Here is a 13,133-nt window from a genome sequence, read left to right on the forward strand (position 1 = left end):
AAAAATAAATAAATAAATAAAGCTTAAAAAAAAAGAATGGGCAGTCCTGATGCATAGTATAAATACACAAAGACTAAGGCCAAGCTATTCACATGATGTCACAGAATGTACAGATGGGAAAAACATGTGTTGTAGTCTATTAGATTAGATTTCTACCATGCAGCATAGACACAAATAAGGAGGAGAGTACAGATGACAATCAAGTATGGTGAAATAATTGGGAAGCAGTACTTTGGGGAGCATTTTACCTATATCAATATAATTTCTTCAATTGAAAGTTTATATAGCCAATGTTCAATCATAGCTATTTGTAGCAATAAGTTCACAAACATTCTTGGAAAAAAAATCAGCTTTTGAGGCTCTTTATGAGATACCTCTAGCCTAGGACTGGTTATATTGAACAAGTTTACATGAACTGGTATTGTTGGTTGTGTATCTCTTCCATAGTCCAGCCACCACTGGCTTAGGTATATTCCAGAAAAAGTAGCACTTACTTATATTTTAGAGATTTTGTACAGATGTTCCCATCCACAGAAAGCTTCTTTGTCCAGATGTTAGCATTTGTGATTTTCCCACAATTCAGTTCTCAGCTCAAAATGTTACCTTAAGATTTTTATTTTATTATCTTCAGGTATGTACACAGGAGGTTCAATTTAACATGTCAATGAGCATAATGAATCTTGATCAATGTCACCCCTCCCATCATCCCCCACTGCTCTACATCTCCCAATCCTACCCAAAATGTTAGCTTCCAAGTAAGTCTTCCTCCTACATCTAACTAACTTTGTTGTTACTGGTTACGGGGTACAAAGCCTGAGTGCTGTCCTTGAGCCTTTATGCTCAAGGCTAATACTTTACCACTCTGAGCCACAGTGCCTCTTCTGGTTTTCTGGTGGTTAATCAGAGATAAGAGTCTCATAGACTTTCCTTCCCTGGCTGGCTTTGAACCACTATCCTCAGATCTCAGCCTACTGAGTAGATAGGATTACGGGTGTGAGCCACTGGCTTCTGGTTCCTAACTCCTGTTTAACCACCTCCTTCAAAAATCCTCTTATAATACCTCTTCTTGTAATGTTATTACTTCTGGGTCATTGTCAGTCCTGAGTTTATTTTGCTTTCTTGGTTTTCTTTATGGTTTATGTGTTTAGTGCTCCTGTTGTTCATGTGAAATCAATGAGAAAAGTCACCTTGAATGACCCCATCATCACCGTCTAAAAGAGTGTCTGACAAATATATGTGCAACAACTCCTTGTTGAGTCAGTCAATGAACACTGATCTTGCTCTGATGCTGCCAACAGGGATATTAGTACAATGGCTCCAGAGCTTTCAGACCATGAATGTGTATCTTTTTTCATTTAATATACCTTTGATCAAGGGCACTGCTAGTTGATTTCATTATGACCAAGTTCTGCTAAGGATTCCTGGAACAGTTAGCCCTAAATCTTATTTTGATTAAAAACCCATGACTTCATAACTTAATTGCATTTAGTGTCTATGGGCACTGGTTGGTAGTGACCTTCAAATGTCCAGCCTGTCTGTGAGAAAGACAACTGAAAAGCTGGTTGCCATGGAAATGAAATTCTGGAGTTGGGGGGGGCGTGGGGTCAGGGGGGGCACGGTTTGCTAAGTTGTTACAAGCGAGACACTGTGCTGTTCTCTAAATGCTGATGAGGAAAGAGTGTTTCTTAGACAGGTAAATCCATCCTTAATGTCGTTCCTTTATATTTTATTTGGTGGTGACCAGATTTGGGTTTGAGGGACAGAAACTTCTAAATAATTGGTTTAAAGAAGATAGTGGATGATTTCCCCCTTGTATCAAAACCAAAGCAGCAGCATAAGACTCCTGGGTATTATCATTCCTTGGTGTGAAGAACCAGGTACTTTCCATTTGCACCCTTTTCTCTTTCTTCTCTGCAAGGCATGGCCCTCACTCCTAAACCGAGTATATAATTCAGTATGGCCACTCTTGTTCCAATAGTTCTGCACTCAAATCTGCAAGAAGGAAGAAATGGAAAGCGAATGGTACACTTCCTTCAAAGCACTCCTTGGGTGCTGCACACATGTTCTCCTTGTACCTCTTTAGTCAAATACTAGACATCTAGCTGCAAGGAGATATAGAAATACAGATTTTATTCTAAAAAATGTTTTGGGGATAACTAACAATCCAAGTTTCTCCTTCTATGAGAGAGAAAGAGAGAGAGAGAAAGAAAGAAGGAAAGAAAGAAAAAAGAAAGAAAGAAAAAGAAAGAAAGAAAGAAAGAAAGAAAGAAAGAAAGAAAGAAAGAAAGAAAGAAAGAAAAGGAAGGAGTGCTTAGGTCTGTGGGCTGCAGCTTCCTTTCTTTTAGCTCAAGTGGCCTACCAGTTCCTCAGTGTCAATGTGAGCACCACGAAGACTTGCTATGCTTCCATAAAATTGGCCAGTAAGGAAACAGCAAGGTCAAGCTCAGGGTACAATAGGCAACATGACCTTCAGTTTCCATTGGCACCTAAGTCTCAGGGGCATGGATGCAGAATAATCTAGGAGGACACAAAGCACATGGTCTCTGAGCTGGAGAACCTGGAGTTTGGGACATTCTAATCTTAATGACATCTTCTGCATCATTCTTTCCAAAGACAGATATTATTATTATTATTATTATCATTATTATCATTATCATCATCATCATCCCATGGATGATAAGCGCATTTTCTCTGGAAAAAAAGAGAGACTTTCTTTTATTATTATCGAATATCTTCAGGAGTGGATTTATTCTCCATTACGCTGGTCACGAAACTCGTTTTGGATCTAGAGGAAGGGACTGCCTCTATATCTCAACATAGCAAATAGACCTTAAATAAGGCTGGAGATGTGGTAGAGTGCCTGCCTAGCAAACACAAGGACTCCAGAGTTGGGGAAAGAGAGGGAGAGGCAGAGAGAGAGATAGACAGGGACACAGAAAGACAGAGACAGAGAGACAGATGGAGAGATAGAGACAGAGAGAGACAAAGACTCAGAGACAAAGACTGAGACCAAACAGAGATAGATATACAGAAAGACAGAGACCAAAAGAGAGGCTGACAGAGAGAAACTCATAGAGACACCTATATGTTGGTGAAGACTTTACATGCTTAGGATGGCCTCGTGTCTGCTTACCCAACAATGTCTTGATACCACAGTGATATACTCATAGCTTCCTTGTCTTGGGTGGTTTCTATTCATCCCCTGGTGGGAAGTGAGAAGTTTTGCTCAGGCTCTAGGACAGGCTGTGCATATCCTATCTGCTGCAATGTTCAATGTATGACTGTGATTGAATGTGTTATGTTCAGTCCAAGTGTATGAGATCTAGACAAGAATATCCAGAACTACCAGTGTGTCATGTCCATCTACTCTGTGGGAAGCCAGGAGCTGAGTTTGCAGGAGGTCCTCACTCTCTTCCTCACGTGGATACGTCCTGATGACAATGTGGGCTGGGAACGGGCCCTGTGTCTGTCCTAGATTGTGTGGTAACCTTTCAGCTGTGAATACTGACTTAGCGGGTCTGTTTGATTACTCAGCAGATGCGGTGTTTTGAATCTGAGCTTTCTTATTGATGTTTGTCAGTGATGACGTATGTTACTCCCTGCTGTGTTGAACAGGAGTAGGGCAAAAGGGTGGCATTTTATCAGTTGGTTGCTGGTAGCTCATGCCTATAACCCTAATTACTCAGGAGGCTGAGATCTGAGGATCGTGATTTGAAGCCAGCCCGGGCAGGGAAATCTGGAAGACTCTTAAAACAAATTATTTATTGTCAAAGTAATATACAGAGGGTTACAGTTTATACAGTTTCACAAGGCAGTGAGCCAATAAACTTCTCAGAAAACGCTGGAAGGGGTACTATGGCTCAAGTGATAGAGTACTAACCTTAGGCAAAAGAAGCTTGGTGACAGCGTCCAGATCCAGAGTTTGGGCTTCAGGACCATAGAAGAAAAAAAGAAGTCGAAGAAAAAGAGGAGAAGGAGGAGGAGGAGGTAAAGGAGGAAGAGGAGGAAGAGGAAGAAGAAGAGGAGGAGGAAGGGAGGAAGAGGAGGATACTCTCGAGTTATTAAGAAAATTAGATTGAAAGTTTGAAGCTTAGCAGTAATGAAAACACTAAATGTATCAGATTAAGGAGACACAGCTAAAATAGTGCTTAGGAATAATTCATTTTGTTTGTATTTATCAGGAAACAGAGAAAGTTGAAAACAAATGAGTTAAATGTTCAAGAAGATGAGAAAACATTGAGGCAGATTCAAACGAGATAATAAAGACAAGAATAGAGACATTAATAAAAGAAAGTAATGCAATCATTGGTAATGATGACTTATGAGATGCTGATGCTTTATGGGTGAACATCTGGCAAAATAAGAGAAGTTTTAACTAGTGAAATATCAAACAAAAACAAAAACAGACACAATAGAGCCTTAACAATAAGAAGAAAATAGTGCTCAGAACAATAATATGTTTATTTCCAAGAACTAGGAAAAAATGAATAGCCAATAATAGATTTATAAATTAAAATGTAACCAACTACTTTTTCTTGTCCCCCCTTTTCCACTAAATTTTAGGTCCAGGACACTTAAGCCAATAATAGATACATAAATTAAAATATAATCTACCACTTTGTGTTTTCTCCCTTCCTGTCAAATTTCAGGCCCACCCAGTGTATTTAAAAGAGTGCCTACTTAATCCTCAAGAAAAAGAAATTCTATCTTGTATTGGTTATATCAGAGATTATAAAACCAGAAAGCTGTATAGCTTCTTATATCAGCCTACTTCCTGTAGCCTTGACCTCAAAATGAAGTAAAGACAGCCCAAATAAGTTGGGTGCTGGTGGTTCACACCTGCAATCCTAGCTACGCGGGAGGCTGAGATTGGAGGATCTTGGTTTGAAGCCAGCCTGGGCAGCAAAGTCTATGAGACTCTTATCTCCAATTAACCACAAGAAAATCAGAGGTGGTTCTTTGGCTCGAGTGGTAGAGCACTAGCCTTGAGCAAAAGAAGCTCAAACCCTGAGTTAAAAAAAAAAGTCAATCCAAGTAATGAAACTGTAGCTCTGTTTAACAACTAAACATGTGTGGAAAACCCCTACATAAAATACACACTAACCATATTTTATACTGTGCTAAAAGTAACATATCATGAGCAAGTAAGGTTTATCCTGGATGCCAGAATAGCTGATAACTGAGAAAAATTAATCAATGTAATTTATCAGATTAATAAACTGAAAGTTATATAGCACATAGTTTCTCAGGAGATGCAGGAAAGCCATTTGTCTAATTCTATATTTCATAATTTTAAAAGATGCACCTCATCACACTAGAGACAGAGGTTTTATAATTTGATGATGACTATAATATCAATAGCCTACATCAAATGTATTCACATGTTGACTGCATTCAAGGTAAGATTGAAATCTAGCGTCTATGCCTATTGTGACTGGACACAAAGCTGGAACAGTAAAGATTTCATCTGGCGTACAGAATAGTAAGGGTACATGAATATGTGTGAAATGAAGACTATATGTGCTATGTTCTCTAGGATTCAGAACCTTGCTCCTCTGCCCCAATAATTTTCCCCTGTAGGTCTGTAAGGGAGATGAGGTGGAAGCTGCTTCTTGTGCATGGAGAATGAGAGACAACCCAGAGGTCCACCATTGGGAAATATTGGCAGCATTGGATTTGTATCAAATCAAGCAGCCAGACAAACAGATAGTCGGACATTGTGCAGCATGGCTACATCGTATGGAAGGAAAAAGCTAGGTACTATGGAATCTAGTAACTCTATAGCTGGCAATACATCTTCAGTGCAAGATCACAAATCCATAAAAAGAACTCCATGTGCAAGCATTTACACGTGTTTTAAAATACACCTCATATCAATACCTTGGGAAAGGCAATGAGAGTAAGGAATCAAGATAAATGAGATTGAATAAAAAAAAAAAGACAGGGGACTTAGAGGGTTTGGTTGAATGCCATCCATCCATGGATTATGATTAACTGAACTCCCTGAACATGAAGTTAAATAAAAAGATGCTGATAAACCAGAATGGCTTAGGAAATCTTCAACTTCCAAATCAGTGAAGGTCAGGTCTAAGGTTGCAACATGGGGGCCTGTTTCTGCATGGCCATCACACTAACCCAGTGTTCTACAGATCGACCTTGTGAATTCTTCTGGTTTTGGAATTTCTCATTAATTTTCCTAGCACCCTCCACTGTTCTTGTTAGTTATTCATCTGGTCATCTACAAAGATTATGTCACAGCCTCATACTTAGTGCATTTTTATCCTGGACCATAGATTTTTCTCACAGATAGCAGACAGGTATAATTTGCTCTCAGCCCAGCTCTAGGGCATCTTTATGTGAAATAGGGTCAAGAATTTTATTTTCATCTGGGCACTGGTGACTCTTGCCTATAATCCTAGCTACTCAGGAGCCTGAGATATGAAAAGTGAGGTTCAAAGCCATTAACAACCAAAAAAAGCCAGAAGTGGAGCTGTGGCTCAAATGGTAGAGCACAAGCTAAGGGACAGTTCCCAGATCCTGAGTTTAAGCCCCAAGACTAGCACAAAAACAATGTTTTTTAGCTAATATGTGGAGAAAAGAGAAGACTATTATTTGCTCTTCTAAAAATGTGTCCTCATATCCAAAAGAAATGATTATTTAATAGTCAAGGATTTGGAATAGAGTCAAACACTGTTTGAATCTGAGCTATTGCTTTAAACTTCCTGGGCCTCTGTTGTTTTCCCTCTACAGAGAGCATGCATTGTTCATAGATGGTGGAGAGGCAGAAATGATTCACGCATGTGGTGCGCTTACCATGGTATTTATCACACAGCATGTGTGAAAATACATGGTTATTACTGTTGGCCTTCTTTATTGTGTGCCAGTATTTCACGTGTTGTCTAAGCACCAAGAGCTGAAATAATGTTTGTAAGGCGGTCCTAGGCTTGAGGGAACCACTCCATTTCCCATCTCCTATCCTACAGGAATACTGGAGTCAGATATGGAATACCCACTCCCCTAAGGGTAGAAGTAAGGTTGATCTTGGCCTTCTATGTTCAGGAACACTGAATGTCCAACTTACTATAGGGAACCATAATCATAGGACTCCTTTTGGACAAAAACAATATTATGTTTATACACTTAGCAGCTTGTAGAAAACCTAGCTTGAAGAACCCTAAACCATGTTCCTTAAATACCCATTGTAAAGGCAGAGAAACTGAGGCACAGACTTAAGCAAAGCTACACAATTAATCAGTGGTAGAAGCAGGATTTCACCTACTTGTTTTAAACTCCGAGTATGAGGTCTTTTTTTCCCCTTTCTTCTTCTTCTTCTTCTTCTGGCAGATGCTTTGTTGTGAGGTCAAAGAATTGTGGGAGGACACGGGGTGGACTCCTAGCACTATCTATTATTGGCTTATTTTCACACAGTCCACTAACCTCGCTTAGATAAATATTAAGCAGGCATTCAGGACCTTGGGGGCCTTGATTTCACATCTTTCCAAAACTCTCACTCTCCAGGACTCTTTTCTATTATGTTTTCTTTTTCCTTTCTGGCTATTGCTGTGTCACCTTATTTCTCTCACCTGAAAAAAATGGGGTTCATGACATCTTCCTGCTTACTTAACGGGTATTTTCTAATATCCTCAACTCACTCCTCGCTGGTGACCTCAATTTACCTTCTCAGAGCATAACCTAGAATAACCTTTGTTTGTTTTCTCTGTCCACTCCAATGGCAGGTTAACATGGAGGCAGAGTCCTTTCTTTTGATTCTTCCTTAATCCTCAATGCCTAGAAACATAGAGCTTATAAGGTCCTCCTTAGCTGTCTGCTGGCACAGGAATGTGGACCTGCTTAACAGTATCTACCATTTATTGGATTTTTGAATGATGAGGCAAGCATTGTACATTTGATACAGTCACTGATGTGTTTCGTTTAATACACTGCCTGTCCCTACCACCCAGTCCTGTTCCTCAACACCCACTGCTGCGGGGTTGCTTTCCTCCTGGCTCTTTTAGGACTCCTCAGCACTCAAGTAACTAGTTCAAGAACTCATTGCTCTTTAGATGCTACACTAAGCTTCGTGTTGTCATCATGTGTGGCATTCTAAACTCAAAGAGCACCAAAATAGTGTACTTAATAAAAGGACTGGGGGAATTAAAACAACAACAACAACAACAACAACAAAACTTAGGATCCTAATTCTGTTTTCTCCGGAGGAACGGGCCAATCATCTGAATAATGTTTGAGCAGCATCAGGCTTATTCCAGGTTAAAACCCATGGCAGAGACTCCACACCCAGGATCTGAGGAGCCCCCAGCCTGCCTCGTAAGGGCCAAGGGCACAGGTGGCCCTGTGTTCTTTGGCTCTTTCCTTCTCTCCAGGGCAGGCTGCCAAGGGCGACCTTTTGTGCCTGCCACGCCCTTCTGGACCTCTTCCCTCCCCAGCAGAGCTGGGCAGGTGACCTGGCACACTGCGTCCAGACAACGCCCACTTGGGGCGTGACTGAGCCTGTTACGCCTGCCTGGGGGACACACCTTTTGGAACCTTCTCTTGTCCTCTGCAATGCCAGGTTAAAACGCTCAACCCCACATACTGGGTACAGACCTGTCCGTTTCTGCTGCTTAGAGGAAGAGACCTCATTTGCTGGGGGTCAGCATGTCGGCTGCGGTCTTGGAGAATCGAGCCTTCTTCGGCCGGAAGCTTTCTGATTTTGGACAGGTGAGGCCAGGGTGAGCCTTAGCCACTTAAGAGGGGCAGATTTGGGGCTGGGAATATGGCCTAGTGGTAAAGTGCTCGTCCCGTATACATGAAGCCCTGGGTTCGATTCCTCAGCACCACATACATTGAAAAAGCCGGAAATGGTGCTATGGCTCAAGTGGCAGAGTGCTAGCCTTGAGCAAAAAGAAGCCAGGGACAGTGCTCAGGCCCTGAGTTCAAGCCCCAGGACTGGCAAAAAGAAAAAAAAGAGGGGCAGATTGGACTCCCCAGCTGTGAGAGAGATCTAGGAATCCTGATGTTTTCTAGTTCGATTGATCCATCCAGAACTCTGAGTTCATTTGAAGGCACGGAAAACACGCAGGCAACAGATAAAGCTCTCCTCCACAATTGCTTCCTGACTAGAAGCCCCTGTTGAGCTGTGTTTTCAGAGCAGAAAGAGCACTGATTTAGTGGTCAAGGATCTGATTGTCTGAGCTGCCCTCAACCAGCTAGCTGTGTGCTTCCAGCCAAGTCACTCTCCTCTGTTACCTTCTTTCTCTTTGGTGCATTTGTAATGGTTGGTCCTTAAGGATCCTGGGTGGAGGATGGGCTCCTTCTAGAACTTTTCTGTGATGTCTAGACAAATTCTCAACCAGATATGGAAATGGCAAAGTGGTAAACAAACCTATCATCCTTTCCCTTTGGGGAGAAGATGAGGCATAAAGAGCATTTGGAAAGTCAGACAGAGGAGAGGCAGACACTAAGCAGAGCGGAAAATGAGCATGAGTTGCCTATTGGTGTGCTTCGGGGATGGTGCCAGCATGAAGTCATTCTCTAAGTGTCTCTGGCTTTCCTTTGAGGTGAAGAGTTGCGGAGGGCACCTGTTAACTTGATCTAGGTGTTCACTAGAAACGCCTGGATTCTGAGACTCAAGACACTGCTGGTCAATTTGGGTTCCTTGTAGGGTGGGGAGAACCGTTTTCTTTCCAGACTGCGATCAATGAAATGAGGAGGGTCCATAGCAAGTTTAGCATAACCAGAGAGTACAGAACTCTGGGGCTGGCTTGTTTTTGATCCTAAGAGAAAGACTTCTGAACATGGAGTCCAATGCCTGAAGTTCAGGAGAACTCCATGCTAAAAGAGGTGGCAGCTGTTGCAGTGTAGTAAGAAAAAAAGGAAGATGGCAACTGCACTAGAAACAGGGAAATCCTTTGTCATTTCAAGAAACACAGAAAAGACAAATGGCTTCTTGTCTCCTGGTTTAAAAAAAAAAAAAAGGAGACTGAAGTAACGACCTTAGGTTCACAGCTCTGGCAGGGCTTAGAAGAGAGAAAGGAATCTGTAGTAAGTTGTGATTTGTGCATAGTAGGCAGAGTCGAAAAGGGGTGGTTCAGATCCTAATTTCATTAAGCAGTTGTTTAGCCTTTCTTTGGCATACTGTTGGCTTGGTACATAATAAAATAAAAAATACTGTCTAGATCATGTTCAAAGTTAACTGAGACAATCCAAATCATTATTTTGAACATCACAGGCTACATTAAATGTGACATTAAACATCACTATAGAAAGTTAACATTGTAGTCCAAATAGGGAGATTTAAGTCTTTTAATTTATTTAGAATTCTCTGTAATCCCATTTGTTGGTAATTTTAGTAGCTCTCCTATGACCCTGCTTCAAGTAAGGTTCTGGGAAATTTTGAATACTCTGAATTGAAAGAGTTTTGTCCCAAAGGTCATTGGGATTCATGTAGGATTTACTATTTGGAGTCACTGATAAGAATCTGCCCAACATAGCCCCTTCTTGTTGGGATGGTATAACACCCATTCTCATTCATTTCATTCACTTTGCTTACAATAGAGTGATTGTTCTGTCCATTTTCTTCCTCCCAGTTTTAGGTACATGCTGTATATTGGTGGGCACATGTAGAAATTTTATGTATGACTTTACGACTTAATGAAGTACTTCAGTAAAGTCTGGACTATTCTCATTAGTCTGGTGTCACATGCCTGGAATATGTTCTCCATCTTTGTCATTCTCTGCTATTTAGTTAAAGACATCCATCTACTGATAGGTTATTTGTGTATATGTGTATTTGTGACTCTTTTCCAGCAAGCCCAGCATATTAGAGGAATTTAATGTCTCCTGAGATGTTTTGCCAAGACTGTTTTTTATTCATTTTAATCGAATTCTGTTAATATTTGACTTAAACTCACGCTTTCATTTTTCTTTTCTTTTAAGAGGTATTAGAGTTCGGACTCAGGGCTGCACACTAGCTATGCAGAGCCATTTTGGACTTGGTTATTTCTGAAATAGCATCCACTTTGTGCCCAGGCCAACCTGGACTGTGACCTTCCCAGTTGTGCTTTCTTTCATGTTGCTAGAATGGCAGGCACATGCACCACACCCAGATATTGGTTGAGATGTCAACTTTTTTCCAGATCTTCACCTAGGATCATAGGCTGGAGCCGGCATAGCTGTTTTATTTTTGTTTGTTTGTTTGTTGCAATTTTTCTTTCCATTTTTGTCATCTGAATATTGTTATGATATGTCATGGGTAGAGTGATATAGGGGAAAATCAGAAAACTTATTTTTGCAGGAAATGGAGTTTCACAGGAAATGCACAAGGCTGAATGACTTGCCAAAGTGGCAAATGGAAAAGCAAAGATTCCAAATCAATCAAGTCTTTAGGCATAAAAAAGCCCATGGATGTATCTTGCCATTCAACCGCACAGTTTATAAATAAAATGCATCTTGGTCAATGTCACCCCTGAACATTCTCACCCCTCCTTCCCAAGCCATTCCTTCCCCCACTTTTATTTATTTTGTAGGAGATGCATTTCTTTTTTTTTTTTTTTTTTTACTGTATTTCTTCTCTTTTTGATTCTTTTCTTGCTATATTTCTCAATGTTTTCCTGGGACATATTTTGTAGCATGTTATATAACCTTTAAGTATAATTTAGTTTATTGTAAATGTATCTTCTAAGCCAAGATTTTACCTCCTGAAAGGTGGGCGCATGGTTTATTCATATTAGTATCTCTCAAAGACACAATGTGAACAGTACCGAGGTTTAGTAGGTGCTCATTCAAAGAGAAGGGATTTATGGGTCTGACTGATGACTAAATCAGTGAACAACGGAATCTTCCTAAAATTGAATATTGACCCAAGAGTATCATGGATTATTTCATTGCTCTGGACTTGATGATTTTCTGTTATACCATCTGATTCCATACAGAATCTATGTAGCTCAATGTATGCTGCATATGTTTTTCCTTGAACATTTTGCAGACATGAACAGCTCAGTTGTGGAAAGCATTTTAACCAAGCATCTATAATCCTCTAGGAAACAAGCTATATTGAAGACAACTCCAATCAAAATGGTGCCATATCACTGATATTTTCTCTCAAAGAAGAAGTTGGTGCCCTGGCTAAAGTCTTGCGCTTATTTGAAGTAAGTGCTTGGTTCATCTGTGCTTTGGGGGAATGGCATAGCAAAGTTCAGTGGCATTTTCTAGTTATAAGCAGCAAAATGAATGCAGGATCTGAAATTGGAAAACTTGATTTTTCTGCCCAGGTTCTTACATTAACCAATGGTGTGGCTTTATTAAGTTATTCCATCTCTTGGACCTTTTAGTTTCTTCATGCAGCAAATAGTTCTGATAATACTTGCTTTGTCAGCTTCATTTGGGCCTTTACAATGATATCATGTGTTCTGGGATTAGGCATGGTGAAGTGCCCTACTAATCCCAGCTCTGGAGGCAGAGGCAGGAGGATTGTGGTCTGAGGCTGGCTCAGAAAAAAACCATGAGATTCTATCTGAAAAACAAGCTAATGACACAACAGGACTGAGAGAATGGCTGAAGAGGTTGTACACTTGCTTAGCGAGCATAGACTCTTGTGTTCAGTCCCCAGTTTTGACCAAAGAACAAACCTAGATGTGTTTATATCTAATTACACTTAATGATTAAGACAAAATGAAATGAATTCTTAGTAATTTCATTTACTAAATTAATATTGGTCATCTTCCATGTCTGGGTATAAGTTAACATATATGATACTAAGCAACCAATGTTTTTTTGAAGATATTACTAGATGTCTTTACAACTAAAGTGGTTCCACGATCTATGTGCTAGGGAAACTTGAGGTTGTATCAAGTGATTTATATATTTATTTTTGTACTGGTCCTGGGGCTTGAACTCAGGTCGTGGGCTCTATCCACGAGATATTTTTGTTCAAGGCTAGCACTCTGCCACTTGAGCCATAGCTCCACTTCCAGATTTTTTGGTGGTTAATTGGAGATGAGAGTTTCATAGGCTTTCTTGCCCAGGATGGCTTTGAACTGTGATCCCCAGTTCTCAGCCTCTTGAGTAGCTAGGAGTATATGCATGAGCCACTGGTGCCCAGGGAGTGATCCCTTTCTTTTTAATGTATACTTTGT

At 40.5% G+C, this 13,133-nt stretch overlaps 1 protein-coding gene across 1 annotated transcript in view; it reads left to right on the forward strand.

The window, feature by feature from the left end:
• The first annotated feature begins 8,507 nt into the window (after nucleotides 1-8,507).
• The window catches only part of Pah (phenylalanine hydroxylase), a 57,672-nt gene continuing 53,046 nt past the window's right edge, over nucleotides 8,508-13,133 (forward strand). The window contains exons 1-2 of the mRNA XM_048357067.1: nucleotides 8,508-8,718; nucleotides 12,039-12,146. Coding sequence (XP_048213024.1) covers nucleotides 8,656-8,718; nucleotides 12,039-12,146 — 171 coding nt within the window. The 5' untranslated portion in view covers nucleotides 8,508-8,655. The remainder of the gene's footprint in view (nucleotides 8,719-12,038; nucleotides 12,147-13,133) is intronic.

The sequence above is a fragment of the Perognathus longimembris genome, chromosome 1, assembly GCF_023159225.1.
Source record: "Perognathus longimembris pacificus isolate PPM17 chromosome 1, ASM2315922v1, whole genome shotgun sequence".
In the NCBI taxonomy this organism is placed as follows: Eukaryota; Metazoa; Chordata; class Mammalia; order Rodentia; family Heteromyidae; genus Perognathus; species Perognathus longimembris.